General features: G+C 36.6%; 1 protein-coding gene across 1 annotated transcript; it reads left to right on the forward strand.

The window, feature by feature from the left end:
* Positions 1 to 7,415: 7,415 nt before the first annotated feature.
* On the forward strand, positions 7,416 to 9,458 carry LOC134211783 (uncharacterized). Its single transcript, XM_062689004.1, has 4 exons — positions 7,416 to 7,710; positions 7,773 to 8,025; positions 8,084 to 8,285; positions 8,357 to 9,458. Exons 1-4 carry the CDS (start codon positions 7,580 to 7,582, stop codon positions 8,914 to 8,916), a joined length of 1,146 nt encoding a protein of 381 aa, XP_062544988.1. The 5' UTR covers positions 7,416 to 7,579; the 3' UTR covers positions 8,917 to 9,458.
* The last annotated feature ends 7,771 nt before the right edge of the window (positions 9,459 to 17,229 follow it).

A 17,229-nucleotide genomic window follows, 5' to 3' on the forward strand; every position in this document is an offset into this window, starting at 1 on the left:
AAAGTAACATTTTGATACCCTCCCTCCCCCATGTAACGCGTAACTGTGAAAATTTTACAGGCAGATTTTTTTTCCTTCTCTGAAGCATTTGGGTTTTGGTATTTTTTGAACACTGTTAGAATAGGGTCATGATCAAAAATCAAGGATATCAAGGATGCAGCTAGTAGAAACTAAAATAGAATTTGCGATTATAACCATTTACATAGTTTTGCGGAACTGTGGTGTCGAGAAATACAATATTCGCTTAGTATTTTTACGCTATATCAGCATTATCAGCATGCTTGATTTCGATAATGACTAATATACTATAACGATGAACAGCAATTACTTCAACCAGTGATTTAAAAAAAAGACATTCAAATAAATTTTTATTCGCGTTATGCGTAACATTTGGTAGTACCCACCCCCCCCCCCACCCTTTATTGTTACAAAGTATAACCCACGTTGGATCTCCCTCCCCCTAGAAGCGTTACGTAATTTGTGAACAGACCCTAACATAGATCGTAGTTCAGCTGAATAGATCTGGATCTCAATTAAATTATATGCTACGTACATCCGAAAATCATTCTTATTCCATGTATTTAACAAAAATATTTTCTTGCTGTGATCATAAGAATTCCATTACACAGACTTATGAAATTTCATAAGGTGGCTCTATGGATTTCTATGGCGATCTTATGAAAAACAAATGTATTCATTTAGTTCAAATTCATCCAAAGTTCATCCCATTTCATAAAGCTACCTTATGATTTTCATTCCTTTTCCTTGTGGCTAAATTTCATAAGGCAAGTTAATGAACTTCGGAAGGTTTTTTACGGCAGTGTAGAACAAAACCTATATCTCATAATACGGGAGCATTCACATGGATAATTACGGATTCAATTCACTGTAACAGATATAAGAAAAGTTGCGAGCATAAATTGACAAATACATAATTTTGGTTACGACCATTTGAAGTTCCATCGCAGTGTTTACTTTTTCGGTTCGCAGTGACTGGATCGCGGTGACATTAGGATGAACGTAAATAAAGCGAGCTGTCTTCTCTCTCTCAGGGTCTAACCATCAATGATCATATCTAAAATGCTTTGAAATAGTTTATTAGTGTTTCTTTTCAGTGCGGCTGAATATGAGTCCAATAAAGTTGTTGTGCATATATGGCTATAATGGATACTTGCCATATGTTATTCGTAAATGATCAAATATCATACATTGAGAAAGCAAACATTGTTACTTGTATTACTTTATTTGGAATCCTTGGGAAAAATGTGCAAAAAAATGCTAAATATTGACATGTCTGACTTATAGCTCCGCATAGTATCTCCGGACTTTATCTTTACTAAAAATCTTTATTAAAAACGATTTTGAATTGGTTCAGATTGATACAGATTTGTAATACAGATTTTTTGACTTGAGATACAGATATAAAGATTTTCTGGAGAAAAAATACAGATTTAAATGTGGCAACCCTGAGTCCGGTCAGAATCTGTCAAATAATAAAGGTAAACAAAAATCGTCAGCTGTTCGCAACTGTCTTATGGATTGCCTTATAGACCAATGCAAGATCTTGATCTAACCTCACTTATTTGACAGTTCACAGAGCTTGTTTACAAGGTGTTAGAAGAAAAATCGATGAGGAGAAAATTAAAATTCATATTTTTAGTTTAAAATTGCTGCGATCCGAATATTTCAATGATATTCTTTGCATTCAGCATGAAATCAATCGCAAAGGACATCTACATGCGAATAAAATGACGAAACAATTTTATCGGAAGCTTCGCCAGAGGCTAAGTCCCGGTGAAAAAGCTCTGTGAACTGTCAACCTACGTCATCATGCACTGGTCTATTGAGATTCTCACGTCCGAATCAGAGTCTATTATATATAGAGTTACGCAAAGAGTGAAGCCAAATCTACCTATTGAACTGTCAAACCGTCTACCTATCGAGCAAAGTAAACAAATGATTGTTGGTAAGGCGGAAGTATTGTTATCGCCTGATGATTATTATGGCGAATTAAAACTCATGAATTGAAATGTATTAGATTTGTTCTAGAAACAGCTTCAAAAAACTTCAATACACTTCCCAATAAAGTTGCAACAAGAAACTCACGTGTTTGCACTCTGTAGGTGACTTTGGTTATCGAATTAAAAAGCTTTAGAAGTGATCACTCCCGTGAAGTCACTTGAAGGGTTGAACAAAAATGAAAGTTTTCAACATAATAACAAGAGCATCATTCAGAATAAGAGTAAGAAGATCCTCTTTGCGCAACTCTATATAATAGACTCTGGTCCGAATGTGTGAGAGTGGCGATAAAAGGAAAACAAACACTCCTAGATGGTGCTACTCAGCAAAGTTTGGGTAAAAATGAGTATATTTCCATATATTTTGACGTAAACTACGTCTAATACTAATGACACACTGGTGGTATTCGTACCATGGTACAAGTTGTACCACTAGTGTGTCACCTTGTACCATGCTGGTACAACGTGGAAAACCATGGTACAATATGTACTAGGGTATATAACCGTGGTACTTGTACCACCAGTGTGTCTTTAGTATAAGGGGAAGACTCGGATACAGGGTGTAAAACGGAAATTTCCAAATTCGAGACCGTCACGAAATTAGGATAGATTTCAAACGCTAATAGCTCCTTTATCTTTCGATGGATTTTCGAGATTTTATTATCAATCTAATCGGAAACTCTCCAGCAATTTTTTATGCCCATTGGAACTATTGAATATTAACGTAAAAACATTGAAAATCCCAATTCTTCAGAAACCCAGTAAAATTTCAGGGTTTCGTTACGGCCGCCATATGGTGTGGTTGGTTCTTGCGCTCTACTTTTGTGCGGTGATTCGCACAAAAACTGGAACAAAAGAACCAAAGCCATGACCGCGGTCGAAGTAAAAGAGTAATGTTTATGAAAAAGTGCTTTAGGTGCTGGACATGTTCGCCCTTGCTAATAATTATTTAAAGCTTACACTGATGGACATAATTATACTTCAAATTTCCATTGTAATCCCTCTAAATGCATAAACCATGTGACATAGGCAATAAAATGTATTATCTTATAATCTATTTTACGTAGTTTACGTCGGGCGGTCGTATCTTGTATATAACCCTTCTGATTTTTTTGACTCCTTCGCAACCATCGTGATGACTCGATCAATTTTGAGGTTATGAGCAGAAGGAAAACAAACATGTACACTGAACCAAATCACCCGCCGGTTAATGTATGAAAAATCATTCAGTGAACTGTTATTCTAATGTTTCCTGATACAGAATTAGGCTATCCATGAGAACATTCAGCGATGGGACTGACAATCAATATCAAAACAAAGTGTGTATGCAGTTGAAGGTAACTCACTGCTGGTGTTAACCGGGCTTTACATTTTTCTTTGAATCGTTGTGTCAGTCCGGTCTATAGATGTCAAAAAATTCAAGTAAACAAAAATCGTCAGCTGATCGCAGCTGTCTTATGGATTGCCTTATGACACATCCATTTGGATGATTTTCTGCACGAACTTGAAATTAATGTAAATCAAAAGTTGGATGCAAAAATGACAAACAATAGCTGGTTTTGCATTCACACTAACTCTATATCTAATTTCATTCGTGAGCAGTATGATAATCCGTTTTATCTTGATCATATAAAAATCATCCAATTGAATCTGCGGCTTTAGGTCGTCGTACATCATGACTGCCTTCAAGTCCGCAGAAGAAAGAAAAACGTTTCGCAAGTTGGTTTACACGATTTAACCTAAGGCTTTTTCCTTTTCGGGTAAGTTTAATTTCTTTTTAATGATGTATATAGATACTCTCAGGAAAAAGGAGCATATATAAAGCAGAGAATCTACAGTATATTTTTTATTGCAGTTTCAAAGCATGCTTCAACGACGACCAATCATGCTAGCATCTGAGCTCAGTTTGGAATCATGTCGGTTCGCGACGGTTTTGTTCGATGTGCACAAAAGTGTTGTGTCGAAACGCAATTTGCAGGTTTACCTATAAACATGCGATCAATTTGTTATTTTGAAATTATAAAATTCTTATATATTTGTTTTATATTTTTTGATTACTTTGGGAACAAAAAGGTTCCTTTAATAATAAACATTCCTGTCCCATTTCAAACAATTATCATTGAGCAAATGAAAGCTAATCAGGTTAATTTTCAAATGAAAATCATCCACTGATTGGTTTGTTATGATTACCATCTGAATGATTATGTATCGTTTTCTGGATGACAATCATATTCAGCTTTCCACGCTAGCTATAATGGCGGTTGCTATAAAAACTTTGACAATAACTGCTTCACGACACTGAACTGGAATTTTCATCTAAGCAAGCAACGATGTTCTTGGTTACCAATGACAGTTTAATGTTTATTATTTTTTGTCAACAGGGAAAAATTCCTGAAGAAAATTTGTTCATCTTTACGAACTGATTGCAGAAGTATACCTCTAACTGCTTAGCAAACGACAAACACAGCCAGATTGATGATCGTTACATCTCTCCGAATGATTACCAATTGCATTCCTAATGTTCTAAACATTTGAAACGACGATTCTGGATGTTTGAAATGATCGGATTCCAGCACATATCGGTTATCTGTGATATAATGAACCCATTAACATAATTTTGAAAAAGTTCTGCTGAATTTTTGAGCACATAAAATCTCTCGAACATTTTTCTAACGGTTAATCAAAAATATGTTTGAATATACTATCATCCGTATCATGATTGGACGAACACAGCATTCCAGTCATTCGAATTCGTTCGAATTGTCTATTTTAACGTTAACGACAAGGCAAATTTATATCCGTACCAACGAGCATTTAAACGTAAAAAATAATACGCCCAATAGAAAAAGTTCGTACGCGTTACCAGTGGATCCCTAACGCTTTATTGACAACCATATTCCTAGTCATTGAAGAAAACTTAAAAATGTGAAACTGAGCCGATGTTAAGGATGAATATATGAATGGAATTGAGAATGCACCTCAGCCACGTAGGAGCAGAATGCGCATCATTTCAGATTCCGTTGAATAGGTGTTGCTCCAGAGTGAGATCCAGAGTACAAATTTGGGCCATATCGAAGTTCAGTAAAGCCCGGCTTACCACATCCCTTGCTATCTGGGCATCACTTCCATTACATTCATTGAAAGTGTCAAACCAAATTTACAATGTGGACAATCAGTTCCTCGTTCCAGAGAATTCATAATGTCGGTTATTAATTATCTGAAATAAAATAATATTAGAAAATATACAGGGAGCAGAAGTATTTTAACAAAAAAACCAAACGATTTCCTCTGCAAGTTGTTGACAGAAAATAACAGATTTTGAGCTGCCATTGGTAATGAAAGATGTCATCACTTGCTTGGATGAAAATTTTAGTTCAGTGTTTGGAAGCAGTTAATGTCAGAAAATTTATAGCATCCGCCATTATGGCAAGAGTGGAAAGCTGGATAGATTTTCAGAGAATTAGCTTAAAATATACTGAATGATAATCATTTGTAAATCATCTGATTTTTGTTATGGGGCTTGGGTGAGGCAAAAATCATACTGTAATTGGCGGAATGTTTCGTTCAGTGTATTTACACATGCCGAATTGCACATCAGTGTGCGAGCGTTAAACGTCACTCATCTCTATACCCATTTAAAGGGTTTCATATACCCAGAGTGTACACTCAAATAAATCAAATGATATATTTTAAATGTATTCGCACTTAAAACCTTAACTGAAGGCCTAATTTAGAATTTATATGCGCCTAATAAAAATATAGCTAAGCTTTTTAAAACACAATATTGAGTTAAATGAATTTGAAGTGTATTGAATAGACATTAATATGCTGCACATATTTTTTAAAAAGCTTGCCATAAAGCAAGAATAATAACAAAAAGCTTCAGTCGGAGAAATCTGCAGAAATATCTCAAGAGCGGAAGTTGTTCGGTTCTTATCCCAGAATACTACAGGTTGGACGTTGAACATACAATCGTGAGTTTTTTCTTGTCTACTAGTCATGATAAACACGACAGTACTCCTAATTCTGTATAATTTTACTATATGATCAGGTACACAATTCGGAAACTTCTTTAGAACAGCATGCGGCTTAAGATGCGGCTGTTCTCCACCAGTGGAAGGAGCCCATTTTCTGGAGACAACTAACAATCCAAATCTCCCATCAAAAGTGAAGGGACAAATCAGAAAACATATAGAATAAAAATGAATTCAAACAAATTTGAAGACGCAGGTGTGAATTGGGAAAAAGCGGTAAAGCAGCATCGCCGGGCAGATGCACACCTGCGTTATTTTAACGCAGCGTGCATGTGGCTTTGAAAACGCTATTCGTGGGCATTGGGTCTTAACATTAGAAATAAACGAAATTTGCATAAATAATGTTACCCTCTTTTTGACATGAATTTCTAACTATAATGATCCTTGCTTTCCGCTCCTATGAGATTTGTGTTTAAAATTAAGTGCAGCACTAATAAATGATTTGAAACACTTCATTATAAAATCTATGTGCAGCCCTTATCGTATTATAAGTGGTCTGCACATATAATTTATCATGACTGAGTCGATCAATAATTATTAGTGTCGCACATTACAACAGCCAAAGTAACTGGTCAAAATATATGTGCGAAAATAATAATAATAATATGCACTTTATTCTGAGTGATGTAATTAAGATTGGCGACATGAACCGCATTTGACAGGTCTCCTGCTCGTTTGGAACACGATTTTGTATGGGAATGACAGATGAATTTTGTTCCAATTCTGACAGTGTCGCCACTCTTAATTACACGCAAAAAAAATGTTGCGGTAAAAACTACCATTCCGAGGGTTAATTTAAGAATACGCACCGACGATTTTCAGCAGACAACAAACCCGTTTGATTTTACCATGCGTGCAGTGAAAATCAACTGTGGTCGTGGTGGAATGTTGTTAAGCTATTAGTACACTGTTTGTCATGATGACAAATATTTGTCAAGCCAGCCTGATATCCATGTCAATTTCTGGTCAGTCTGATAGATATCCGGATAAACTTGACAAATATTTGACATCATGACAAACAGTGTACTGAGGGCTTTACATGAACTGAATCAGTGGTGAATTTGTCCGAATGCTGGGTAATTCAACTGAAAATTTGTGGTTGTTTTAAAAACTACAAAATAGTAATTGTTACCATGGAATTTTTTTCTGTGTACATACATTCTACCCATTATTTGCATCAACACTGATATGTCAAAAAATGGGTAAATTTGTTTCACCACGAATAGTGTACTTTTACCCCATGGGGTAAATGCATTATACAGAATGTCTTCTGGTAATAGATAATGGGTAAATCGTACCCTTCCAAAACTTGAAAGGTAAAGGCAGCCATTTTGCCTGTTTTCTGCGGCAGAAGAAAAAAAAATCAAAATCTACGAGAAAACTAATTTAAATACATTGGATTATTGAAAAAAGTTAAATTTCTAACAGATGGCAGCACGATAGACCTGTTCCGTCAATGCCTCAGAGCGTACGTCATTTCATGACGTTTCGTTTATTATCAGTTTTCTGATTATTGTTTGTAAACAAATGGTGAAATTTCTTTTGTTCAAAATGAACAGAAACCGGAAAACAGAATCGAAAACAGTGAAAGAACTGCGTGACGAGCTCGGAGAACTTGGCGCTAAGAAAACCGGAAATAAAGAAACGCTCCAAAAACGGTATATATCAAGCTTTTTTTCAAATAACAAAACGGTATCATGACGATTACATCCAATTTCAGCTTAAACAATTGGCAAAGCAATAGCCTGAACTCAACTCTAATATCTGCTCAGCCAGTACCTGCTGAAGATGATACTTCGTTCGAGAATCCTCAGAAATTTAGCTCTATTGAGAATATAGATAAATTAGAGTTGGATTGGTTGAGCTTCGAGTGCATTAAAGAATACTTTTCGGTGCGCAATTCGTTGAAAAGCTTTAAGGAGGGGCGCAAGCTACACCTTGCAAACCATCTTCGCCAAATTGGCTTTTCCAAAGTAAGTATGCAGGTTTTTTAAATAATTATTTTACCATAAATGTATCTTCAACTTTCAGACAAGTGTCAACAACATTCAAGTAAGGTGTTTCTGCAGAGCCGCAATGAAAAAGGGAGTGCAATATCGCATGCTAGTGGAACTATCAACCACAAAGAGCATTTCAAAATCTTCTTGCCAATGTCCGGCGGGTCAAGGCAGCTTCGCGGCATGTAAGCACGTAGCTGCTCTGTTGATCTGCCTAGAGTGTTTCTTCGAGACGGGTAATATGCAATGCTGTGTAGTAGTGTGCTTTCCTGTATAATTCATATCAACTAATATTATACACCACCAGGTACTATTTTCTCAAGTGCTTCTTGCACTTCAAAACTTCAGATGTGGCACAAATCTCCAAAGCTGAGCGACGAAGATCAATCCGGAAAAACCATCAATGAGTTGTTTGGTTGTACCGGCGTATTAAATACGGACAGAACTCCTTGCACTCAGTTTACAAAATTTGCAGTTGATGCTGCACTCAACATCGGTTTACATACGAGTTTCAATAGGGAAAGAGAATGTAATATGATTGCTTTATACAACGACCACGATTACACCACATTTCCGTTCAAGGAGTACGTGGATCGAATTAACATGGTCACGAACGAAGAAATTGGAAATATCGAGAACGAAACACTTGACCAGTCAAACAATCCAGCGTGGTTTGAATACCGGAAATCTAGGCTGACAGCGTCGAATATACACAGCATTATCACCGCCATGCAAACAAGCGAGAGGAATAAAAACCGCCAAGTTGTGTACCAGCAAAGAAGAATTTTGAAAAGCTTATTGGACCAAATATACCCTCTTTGGCTTGGGGACGTGAAAAGGAAGATATTGCTTATGAAATGTTCGTAACATCCCTTAGACAATATGACTTTCGAAAGTGTGGTCTCTTTATTGACCGTGAACGGAATTATCTCTCAGGATCACCGGATGGAATTTCTACTTGTGGAAAATTCGTTCTAGAAATCAAATCGCCCTACAGCATTTGAAATGAATCACCGTCGTGTGCTTCTTACTGGGATAAAGAAGGAAATCTAAAAAAAAGCATCCGTACTTTTCCCAAGTGCAATACCAGATGCATGTAACAGGAGCAAACGAATGCTTTTTCGTGGTCTATACCGAGAAGGGTATAAAAGTTAATTGTATTGGTTATGATCAATGTTTCATATCATTCACTATTGAACTTATTGAAATGTTTGTATATTCGTCAACTGTGTCTTCTATGACAATTTCACCGACAGTGTACACCTCGTCTTCATCCAACGTTGTTAACGAACGTAGTTGCCCCTGTGTGTCCAATACGACTTCATTGTTATCTTCAAATAATGGCGTGTTTACTGCATCGTGGGTGTTCTAAATAAATTCATTTTTTATTGCGTCGATCTTCAATGAATCCTAAAATATATTGTCCAAAGAAATGAATAATTTATTTTTGAATATTCCCAGTTTTGATAGGGTAGAGAACCATTTGGGCAGCACCCCCTATTCCCGTCAGCAACGTTCTTTAATCAAGCGCATTACAACCGAATTACTCTTTTTTTTAGAACATGGTTAGTTTCTGTCGATATCTAGTGATGTACAAACAATCAAGCCATTTGGTTGGAACGCGGTCGAGTTATTAACGTTGCTGACCCCGACTAGAAGAGCATAACAGAAACTGAACACAGTTTTAACATATTGTGATATTTGTAACTTATTTTGATACAATTTTGTTCTTAGCAGGAATTATCTTTCAAATGTAGTAACAGGATTTTATCATAATATGATTAAAAAATGCTGAATACCGAATTTCCCAATAGTAGGCAATTAAAATAGATGTAGCAAAGTCTCCCAGCCATAGATATCACAACGCCAATACAATTTGAAAAGTTTGCCTAACTGGGAATGTTGTTAGTGTTATGTTCTTGAAAAATATTCTTGTTCAGACAAAAACAAAAATTTCTAGTTGTTGACCACAATCTGGAGACCTATCACGACCTGTAAAAAATTCCAACTGCTCAGAAGCAATACATTTTGTATCTGATTCTGTTATAAATTTCTAACAAAATATGTTATTTTTATGATAAAATTGTAACAAAATTTGATAGTTTTTTGTTTTCAGTAGTGTAATTTTTCATAGAAATTTAGATATTTTAACAACATCCTGCACCATGTGTATAACAAATTTTGTTATAAAAATTTAGTATATCATAATAACATATGTTGATATAATTTTGATATGACCTTCTAGTCGGGACGGGAATAGGGGGTGCTGCCCAAATGGTCCCGCTCCCTACTTATAGGTGACTTGCACAGCCTCTTGTTCGCAGTTTCCATGTATCGAGAGTTTTCTGACCGTTTTCTATTTACTACATATTGAGCTGGCGGGCCATAATGATCCATATTTAGGATCGGGAGATCGGTTTGTGTACCCCGACTTTGAAACGTTCTGCACACACTTCCGTTCCTTTCCACTTCAAACCGGATTAGAATATCAGGTATCGCATCACTCCTTAGTCTCGTAAAAACATAAAAACAAATATGTATTTCTCTACCTGAATCTCTGTAACTTAATTTATCATACCTGAAGGACAAACGGTGGTTTCGTACTGGTGCTCGCTGAAATGACGGCTACAAATGCGACTTCTGCCTGACTCAAAACCAGCTTCACTAATATTCAAAATAGCCAACCAAGACGACAACCGATCCGGATCCTTTGGAAAACTATGTAATTTAAGTTCCTCTGTAGTTTTATTTTTCTTAATAGAGATTGCAAGCAGATTGCAAGAGAAAACCATGTTTACTTTTTTGCAGGTCGATGGAAATACTGCTTATGTTTGTTTTGGGTTTGTTTTCAAATGTCAAAACAGAAATCCAGTTCAACTTTCGAGTACGTTTCAATTAGTAATTACGTATTCTGTTTGCGTAAATACTTGCAAGAAATTATTTTTGTCTTTGCGGCGTGGATACGAAAAAATCGCACATATAAATGAAATATGCTAATTCTGGCTTCATTATAATGCAGATTGTGTCATATCCTTAGTCATATCAATTAAATAAACTATATAGTTATTAGATTGATAGAGTTATTCCTCATATGGTACTTATGAAAAGTTATACGACATTTTTCATTTGATTACAACGACATCTATTATTTTTGCCTTGCTTTCATAAAATTTCATGAGATGGCGCTTATGTATACCCCTGGTGGAAAACATGAGTCAAGTCTACCTAAAATAATCCTTTATGGAGCAATTACAACGCTGGATTATCAGGATAAGGTAAGTGGTTATTATTGGCAGCTGGAATAGTTGAAGAAAAAAGGACATATCTCGCGTAACATTTGAAAAGGGCCTACAGCCAAAACGTAAACACTGAGAAAACACAATTTCTATTCCTATTTCCCAGGTTTATGATATTTTAAGCGTTGCGTTGCGTTGCGTGGTAACGTAGTATTTCGTAGATTGCATACTGATAGCTGTCATGTATATTCTTTAACTTTCTTACCCCAATTGCTTATGGATTACTATTTGGGATATAATAGCAACCCAATTGGAGGTCCAAAATGATAAAGCATGAAAGCTACCATTGCCGGGAACGCCCATCTTCTCCGTTACTAGGGAAAGGAAGGAAATGATGATATGACATCTACTTAACGAGAGGCCAGCGACTCACCGACGCCCTCATAGATGTCAAGGAGTTGGATGGTTGGTAGGGAATATATTTTAGGAATATCATCATATAAGTATATCATGATATAAGTTTGTACAGACGTTGGGAGTGACAATGCTAAGAAATTTACGTCACTCCGTTCTCCATAGTGTTGCTTCTTCTTGGGGTGGGACAAGGTATTAGACTTGCCCTGGCTAATTAGCCTAGATTTAAGCGCCAATACTCGCTCTCTGAAACGAGAAAGAAAAGAAAAAAAGTTGCCCCACCCACCTCCCAATACATGTCAATAGTCACTTCCCTTATTGTTTACAGAAGAAACTTCGACAAAGATAAAAATCATAATTTTTGTCAACAAAAAATACAGATACGAATTTTAACATGATTTTTTAGCTGTACCACCAACAGGCGGTAGCGATGATCTTTTCCTAATGAATATGCATGAGTTCTCTACGAGATGGACAAACACATGCTTTCCATAAACAAAATTGCCAAATAATGTAGAAATTGTCTTATATGTAACTTCTAGCTGCTATAAAAACCCTTTAGTAACAAATTGATTGCAATGGAAAAATATCTCATTCTTTCGGATCGTACATTTAAGGAGGAAAGAAAATTGGCAAACAGCCACTGAGAGTATTAGGGCTATCGCTGAGAGTTGCACTAATACTTTTGCAGAGGATTAAAGAGACAAACGACATACAATCGGTGGTGATCAGATCGGAAAGCTCTTTCATGGAAGTGGTAGAAGGCATAGTCGTAGAGCAGAGATGATCAAGAATAAACACAGATGAAAGATTGGGCTATGTTCTAATAGTATATGTAAACTTTTAAGACCTCACCAAAATAATAGTTGTTGCTCGTTCTCTACACTCCCGTGATGAAGGTAAAATCGGCCTAGGTGAAACACACGTTGAGCTGCTAACATCCAATGGTCTGTAGGTCATCAGCATTCGTCTTCATCAACGATCGATTCATTAATCTATTTCATTTTGAAGGATAATTGCACACTGCACTCGAGGTTCGTCCAATTCGTCATCTTCGGGATTCGGGCTTTTCTCTTTGGAATTATTGCTTTGATTCTGCTGTTTGTGCCGTTGCGGTTTCTGATAAGATCAGATCTCTTCAGGCTTTAGACGGTTTCAGAATCAATTGCTTCGCTACTAGTATCTGACCACTTTGGAATAAAACAAACTTGATGATCTGGAGCCACTTTTTCACTTAAGAATTCCGTCGAAATGAAAACGTTTGAAAAATTGAAAAAAATATTCGACAGGAAAAACGGAGCAGAAAATGTTCGCGTCTAGTACACTTGTCATACTACGATCCTCTCTCTTCCCAGGTTTATTATATTTTAAGCAGCAAAAACTCCTAAAAGCACATAATCAGCACTATCTATCCATCCATAACCTTAATTGCATCGAAAACATGCAAAAATGTGTCGAAATCGTTAAAATAAAAGTTAAATTTTTTTCTCCGGGATAGGTCTTCTTGATAAGTCATTCTGCATTTCAATGATATGGAAATGCTAATATCATCTTCCAAACTTGGACGTACATGTTCATGATAGCATTAGAGGCGAAAGTATAAAATTGATAGTTCCGTTAGGATACGGCAGGCATGAAGAATGTTTTTATAGAAGTCGATTTGAAAGCGAGCGGAGGGCAATATTTGTGATGGCACATATCACACGACCTTCCTTCTGCCAAGCTCCCGTATGAATTCTGCATTTGCTTGTCATTCATAGACCCTTTGTTTATGGCATTTTTCGAAAGTAAACACGGGATAAGGCTTTTCGGAAGGGGAAATTTTCTCTCTCCGAGGTCGGGCTGATGACGGTTCGGAAAAAATTCTCGTTATCGGCCCGAAGTTGGAGAAGGCTTATCCCAGACAGAAAAAAAACGAGTGGCTTGGCCGTTTTTTAGGGTGGACCTACACATATTTTGAAAATAACACGTTGTAGGCCCAATTAAAAATTAGTTTTTTCTAAGTAATTTAATTGAAGATGCGGAACATTTTTATACTATTAGTAGCTATTAGAGGATGCTATCGAAGGGTGTTAAAATTGAATTTGTTTACTTCTCATTGTAGGCCCTAATCAATTGTTAAGCGAGATATGTTTCAATTATAGAAATCCAGTATCGATGAAGCAAAACGTGGCCGATCAGGACACTTCACCTTCATAGCAAGTCCAGCGGTCCACCGAGGAGATGAATTATATACACAATTTAACATGGAATATCGACGGAACCGAGTGATTCATAGTGTTTAGCACATCGCCTTCACCATGATTCCAGAAGGATGATGAAACCAAACATTCAACGTAAAATAGTGAAGTTGATGCGGATGCTGCGTAAATCTCATATTTATATAAAATTAACATTGTTGTTCCGACAAACCTTGGTGTTTGATATTTTCTTCAAATTGTCTCCAAGATATTGCGATAAATTGAAAATCCAGAAAAAAATATTCAAAAAACCCAAATTAATCCACCTAGCGGTGACGATGCCTTTCTCGATTAAATCAACTTCGTAACTTTCTTTTTTTTCCAATTCCTATCTACCAAAAATATTGGCAATTTTGTTTTCTGTAAAAAAAGCATTACCGTGGACCCCCGATAATTTGAACGGTACCTCATTCACATTAACGGGGTTCATTTTTAGTTTGAACTTTGGTTACTCTATAAGCATCAGAAAAACTGGTTTCTGGCTGCCCTCTTCGCTGGTTTGTTTTGATTCTGCGTTCCATTTCACGATGTTCCATTTTTCTTCTCTCGATTCCACGTGGTAAATGACGTTTGAACCATTTTTAATTTGAACGATGTTCAAACCTGTTCAAACCAACGGGGTTCAAATTAAAAAGTGTTCAGATTAAAAACGGTCATATTACCGGGGGTCCACGGTATACATTATGTTATAATCAAGTTATGACGATCGTGAAATTTTCTTTCATCCATTTTTGAGAAAGAAATTATTTCAAGTATTGTTATTTGTAACACATATTGATATAATTGTTATGACTAACTGGACGGGTTGGTACACACAAAAAAAAATCGTTGGTAAAAATAAAAGAAACGTTGGTAAAATTAAGAAAATGAGTTAGTGATTTTCAGTAGAAAGTATAAGATTGTTAAAACTACAATTGTAAAAATGTCACTTTGGTTAAAACATTTACAAGACCCAACCTTTCAAAATAACATTTTTCCCTCAAAATTAAATGTGTATTTTACTTTTCAAAATAACATTTTCTTCTTAAAACCAAATGTGTATTATACATTGGAATGAACTATGCAACTTTCAAAATCACTATAGTTGTGCACTTTCAATTTCAATTAAATAAAATCCAAAATAAATTTTCACATATTTATTGAAAAACCCAGAAAAACCTTTATTTTTGTTTCATTCAGCTCTGTTGTTCCAGTAGTTGCATATAAGCGATATGTTCGTGCTCGATATGCTTCGCATGTGCGGTGTCAGATTCGTCCCGTTTCTATACTCGCCGGTCACTCTGGTTATGGTAGCCACAGCACCGCATGTCAAACGGCGGACATAGCACTAGGTCGTCCTTTCAAAAGCTCTTCGATCGCACACTATCCTACGACGAGGGCCACCTTCCGCGGTGTCTGGTCTTGCGCATGATAACAGCACATATTTATCCGACTGGGATTACTGCTTACTGTTCCATCTGGTGAAAGTGTTAACTCTAAAGCCGAGTTCCGAGCTGATGATCATTCTCACTTTATCCACCCGGTTTCCAAGCTCACGGCAAACGTTCAGCAGATTTAGCTTTACCTTTCCGTCATACGGGACGCTGTCACCTAAGGTCTTTCGGTGTGGAGGTTCCCAAGTAACCATGAAGCTATATATGCTTGTAAAAAACACAGCCCTAAAAGTTGACTTAAAGTGGAAAAGGGCAATTATAAGACCGAATTAATGGTTCATTACTATGACATGTTGAAATAAAGCATCAGTAATGCATCGGTGCATTCGTAATGCTGATTTAGAGTATCGTTGTCTGACAGTTGATAAATAAATGCAACTTCACATCGTTAAAACTGATCTAATGCAATTAGCATTTAGCATGCCGATTTGTGATTGATATATGTGCAATATTGTACACTGGCGGAAAAAACATTTTGATTTCCATAAGTTTTGCCTTATGAAACCATATAAATTCATTAATTTTCATTTCATAAGGTACCAACGAAAACCATAAGTCTGCCTTATGAAATTCATTGACATTTCTTGTGAAAATCAATCATAAGGTAGTCTTATGAATGGGGGATGTTCATTTCAAAGTTCATCCTTGTGAAAAAATTAAAAACAGTTGTCAAACAAAAATGGATTGCTTTTGCCAACCTTTTTAGAAACTTTTAGCGAAATCTGCCAATTATTTGCACCCGCTAGATAATAAGTAAGTATAGGTTCAAGTATAGACCTTGGAATATCTACGGAATATAATATAATTTATTTGAAGATTTTATTGCAGAACAATTTGTATACACAGGATTTTGTTTTTACACGATTTTTTTCGCTCGTGTTTTTGATCGTGTGACTTCAATTTACCACCAAACTCTTCGCAACATGTTGCAAAAAATTCAGGATAAATCAAAGAAAAATCACATGATAATTGATATGCGTTGAGCATTTAGGATGAATGGGAAATTGAGAAAATATAAATCGTGTAAAAACAAAATCCAGTGTACATTGTTTGGGATCAATCGCCGGAAACATCTTAAGCGGAAAAGCATCCGGGTTAGATTCGTATATTTCTACAGACATGTACAAATATACATCCGTTTACAAGTGGGCTATCCGAGATTGGACCAGCATTCTCTATAAAAGTGTCGTGGCGGCTCTCTTCAAGCCAAGCACGTTGGAATTTGTAATGACCACGGAAGTCCTACAGAGACATAACCTCAAAACTGCAACAGCCACTGGAATCAGGCAACGGTCCCATCAAACAATTTAAGTTGAATAAGCTAGTTTTTTAGCTGAACAAGCCAAATTGTGGTGAAATAAACTCTTTATCAGCCTCCAATGCTTGCTGGGGTATGTTGATCGATCAAATCCCTCCGTTTATTCATTCATTTATTTAGTCTACATCTAAACAGATAACACTGAATCAACAATTTGACGCCACAATACACGATTCAGTCGCTCTAGGTCGTACCCCGGTCGTCGGTACCGAACATTGTTGATGACGGATAGTTTTGGGCGCAGTTTAATCATCACCAGATAGTGGTCAGAGTCGATGTTAGCGCCACGATATGTCCTGCCGTCGATAATGTCGGAGAAGTGCCCTCCATCAATCAGAACGTGGTCGATTTGTGATTCTGTCTGCAGTGGTGATCTCCAGGTGTACCGATACGGGAGGCTGTGTTGGAAGTAGGTGCTGCGAATGGCCATATTCTTGGAGGCGGCGATGATCAGCCGCCCCTAACAAGGAGAACAGACGCTGTTGTGAGCCGATCCTGACATGGAGAACAGACACTCAGTAAGATTTGCACCTCCGGAG

The sequence above is a fragment of the Armigeres subalbatus genome, chromosome 2 (genome assembly GCF_024139115.2).
Source record: "Armigeres subalbatus isolate Guangzhou_Male chromosome 2, GZ_Asu_2, whole genome shotgun sequence".
In the NCBI taxonomy this organism is placed as follows: Eukaryota; Metazoa; Arthropoda; class Insecta; order Diptera; family Culicidae; genus Armigeres; species Armigeres subalbatus.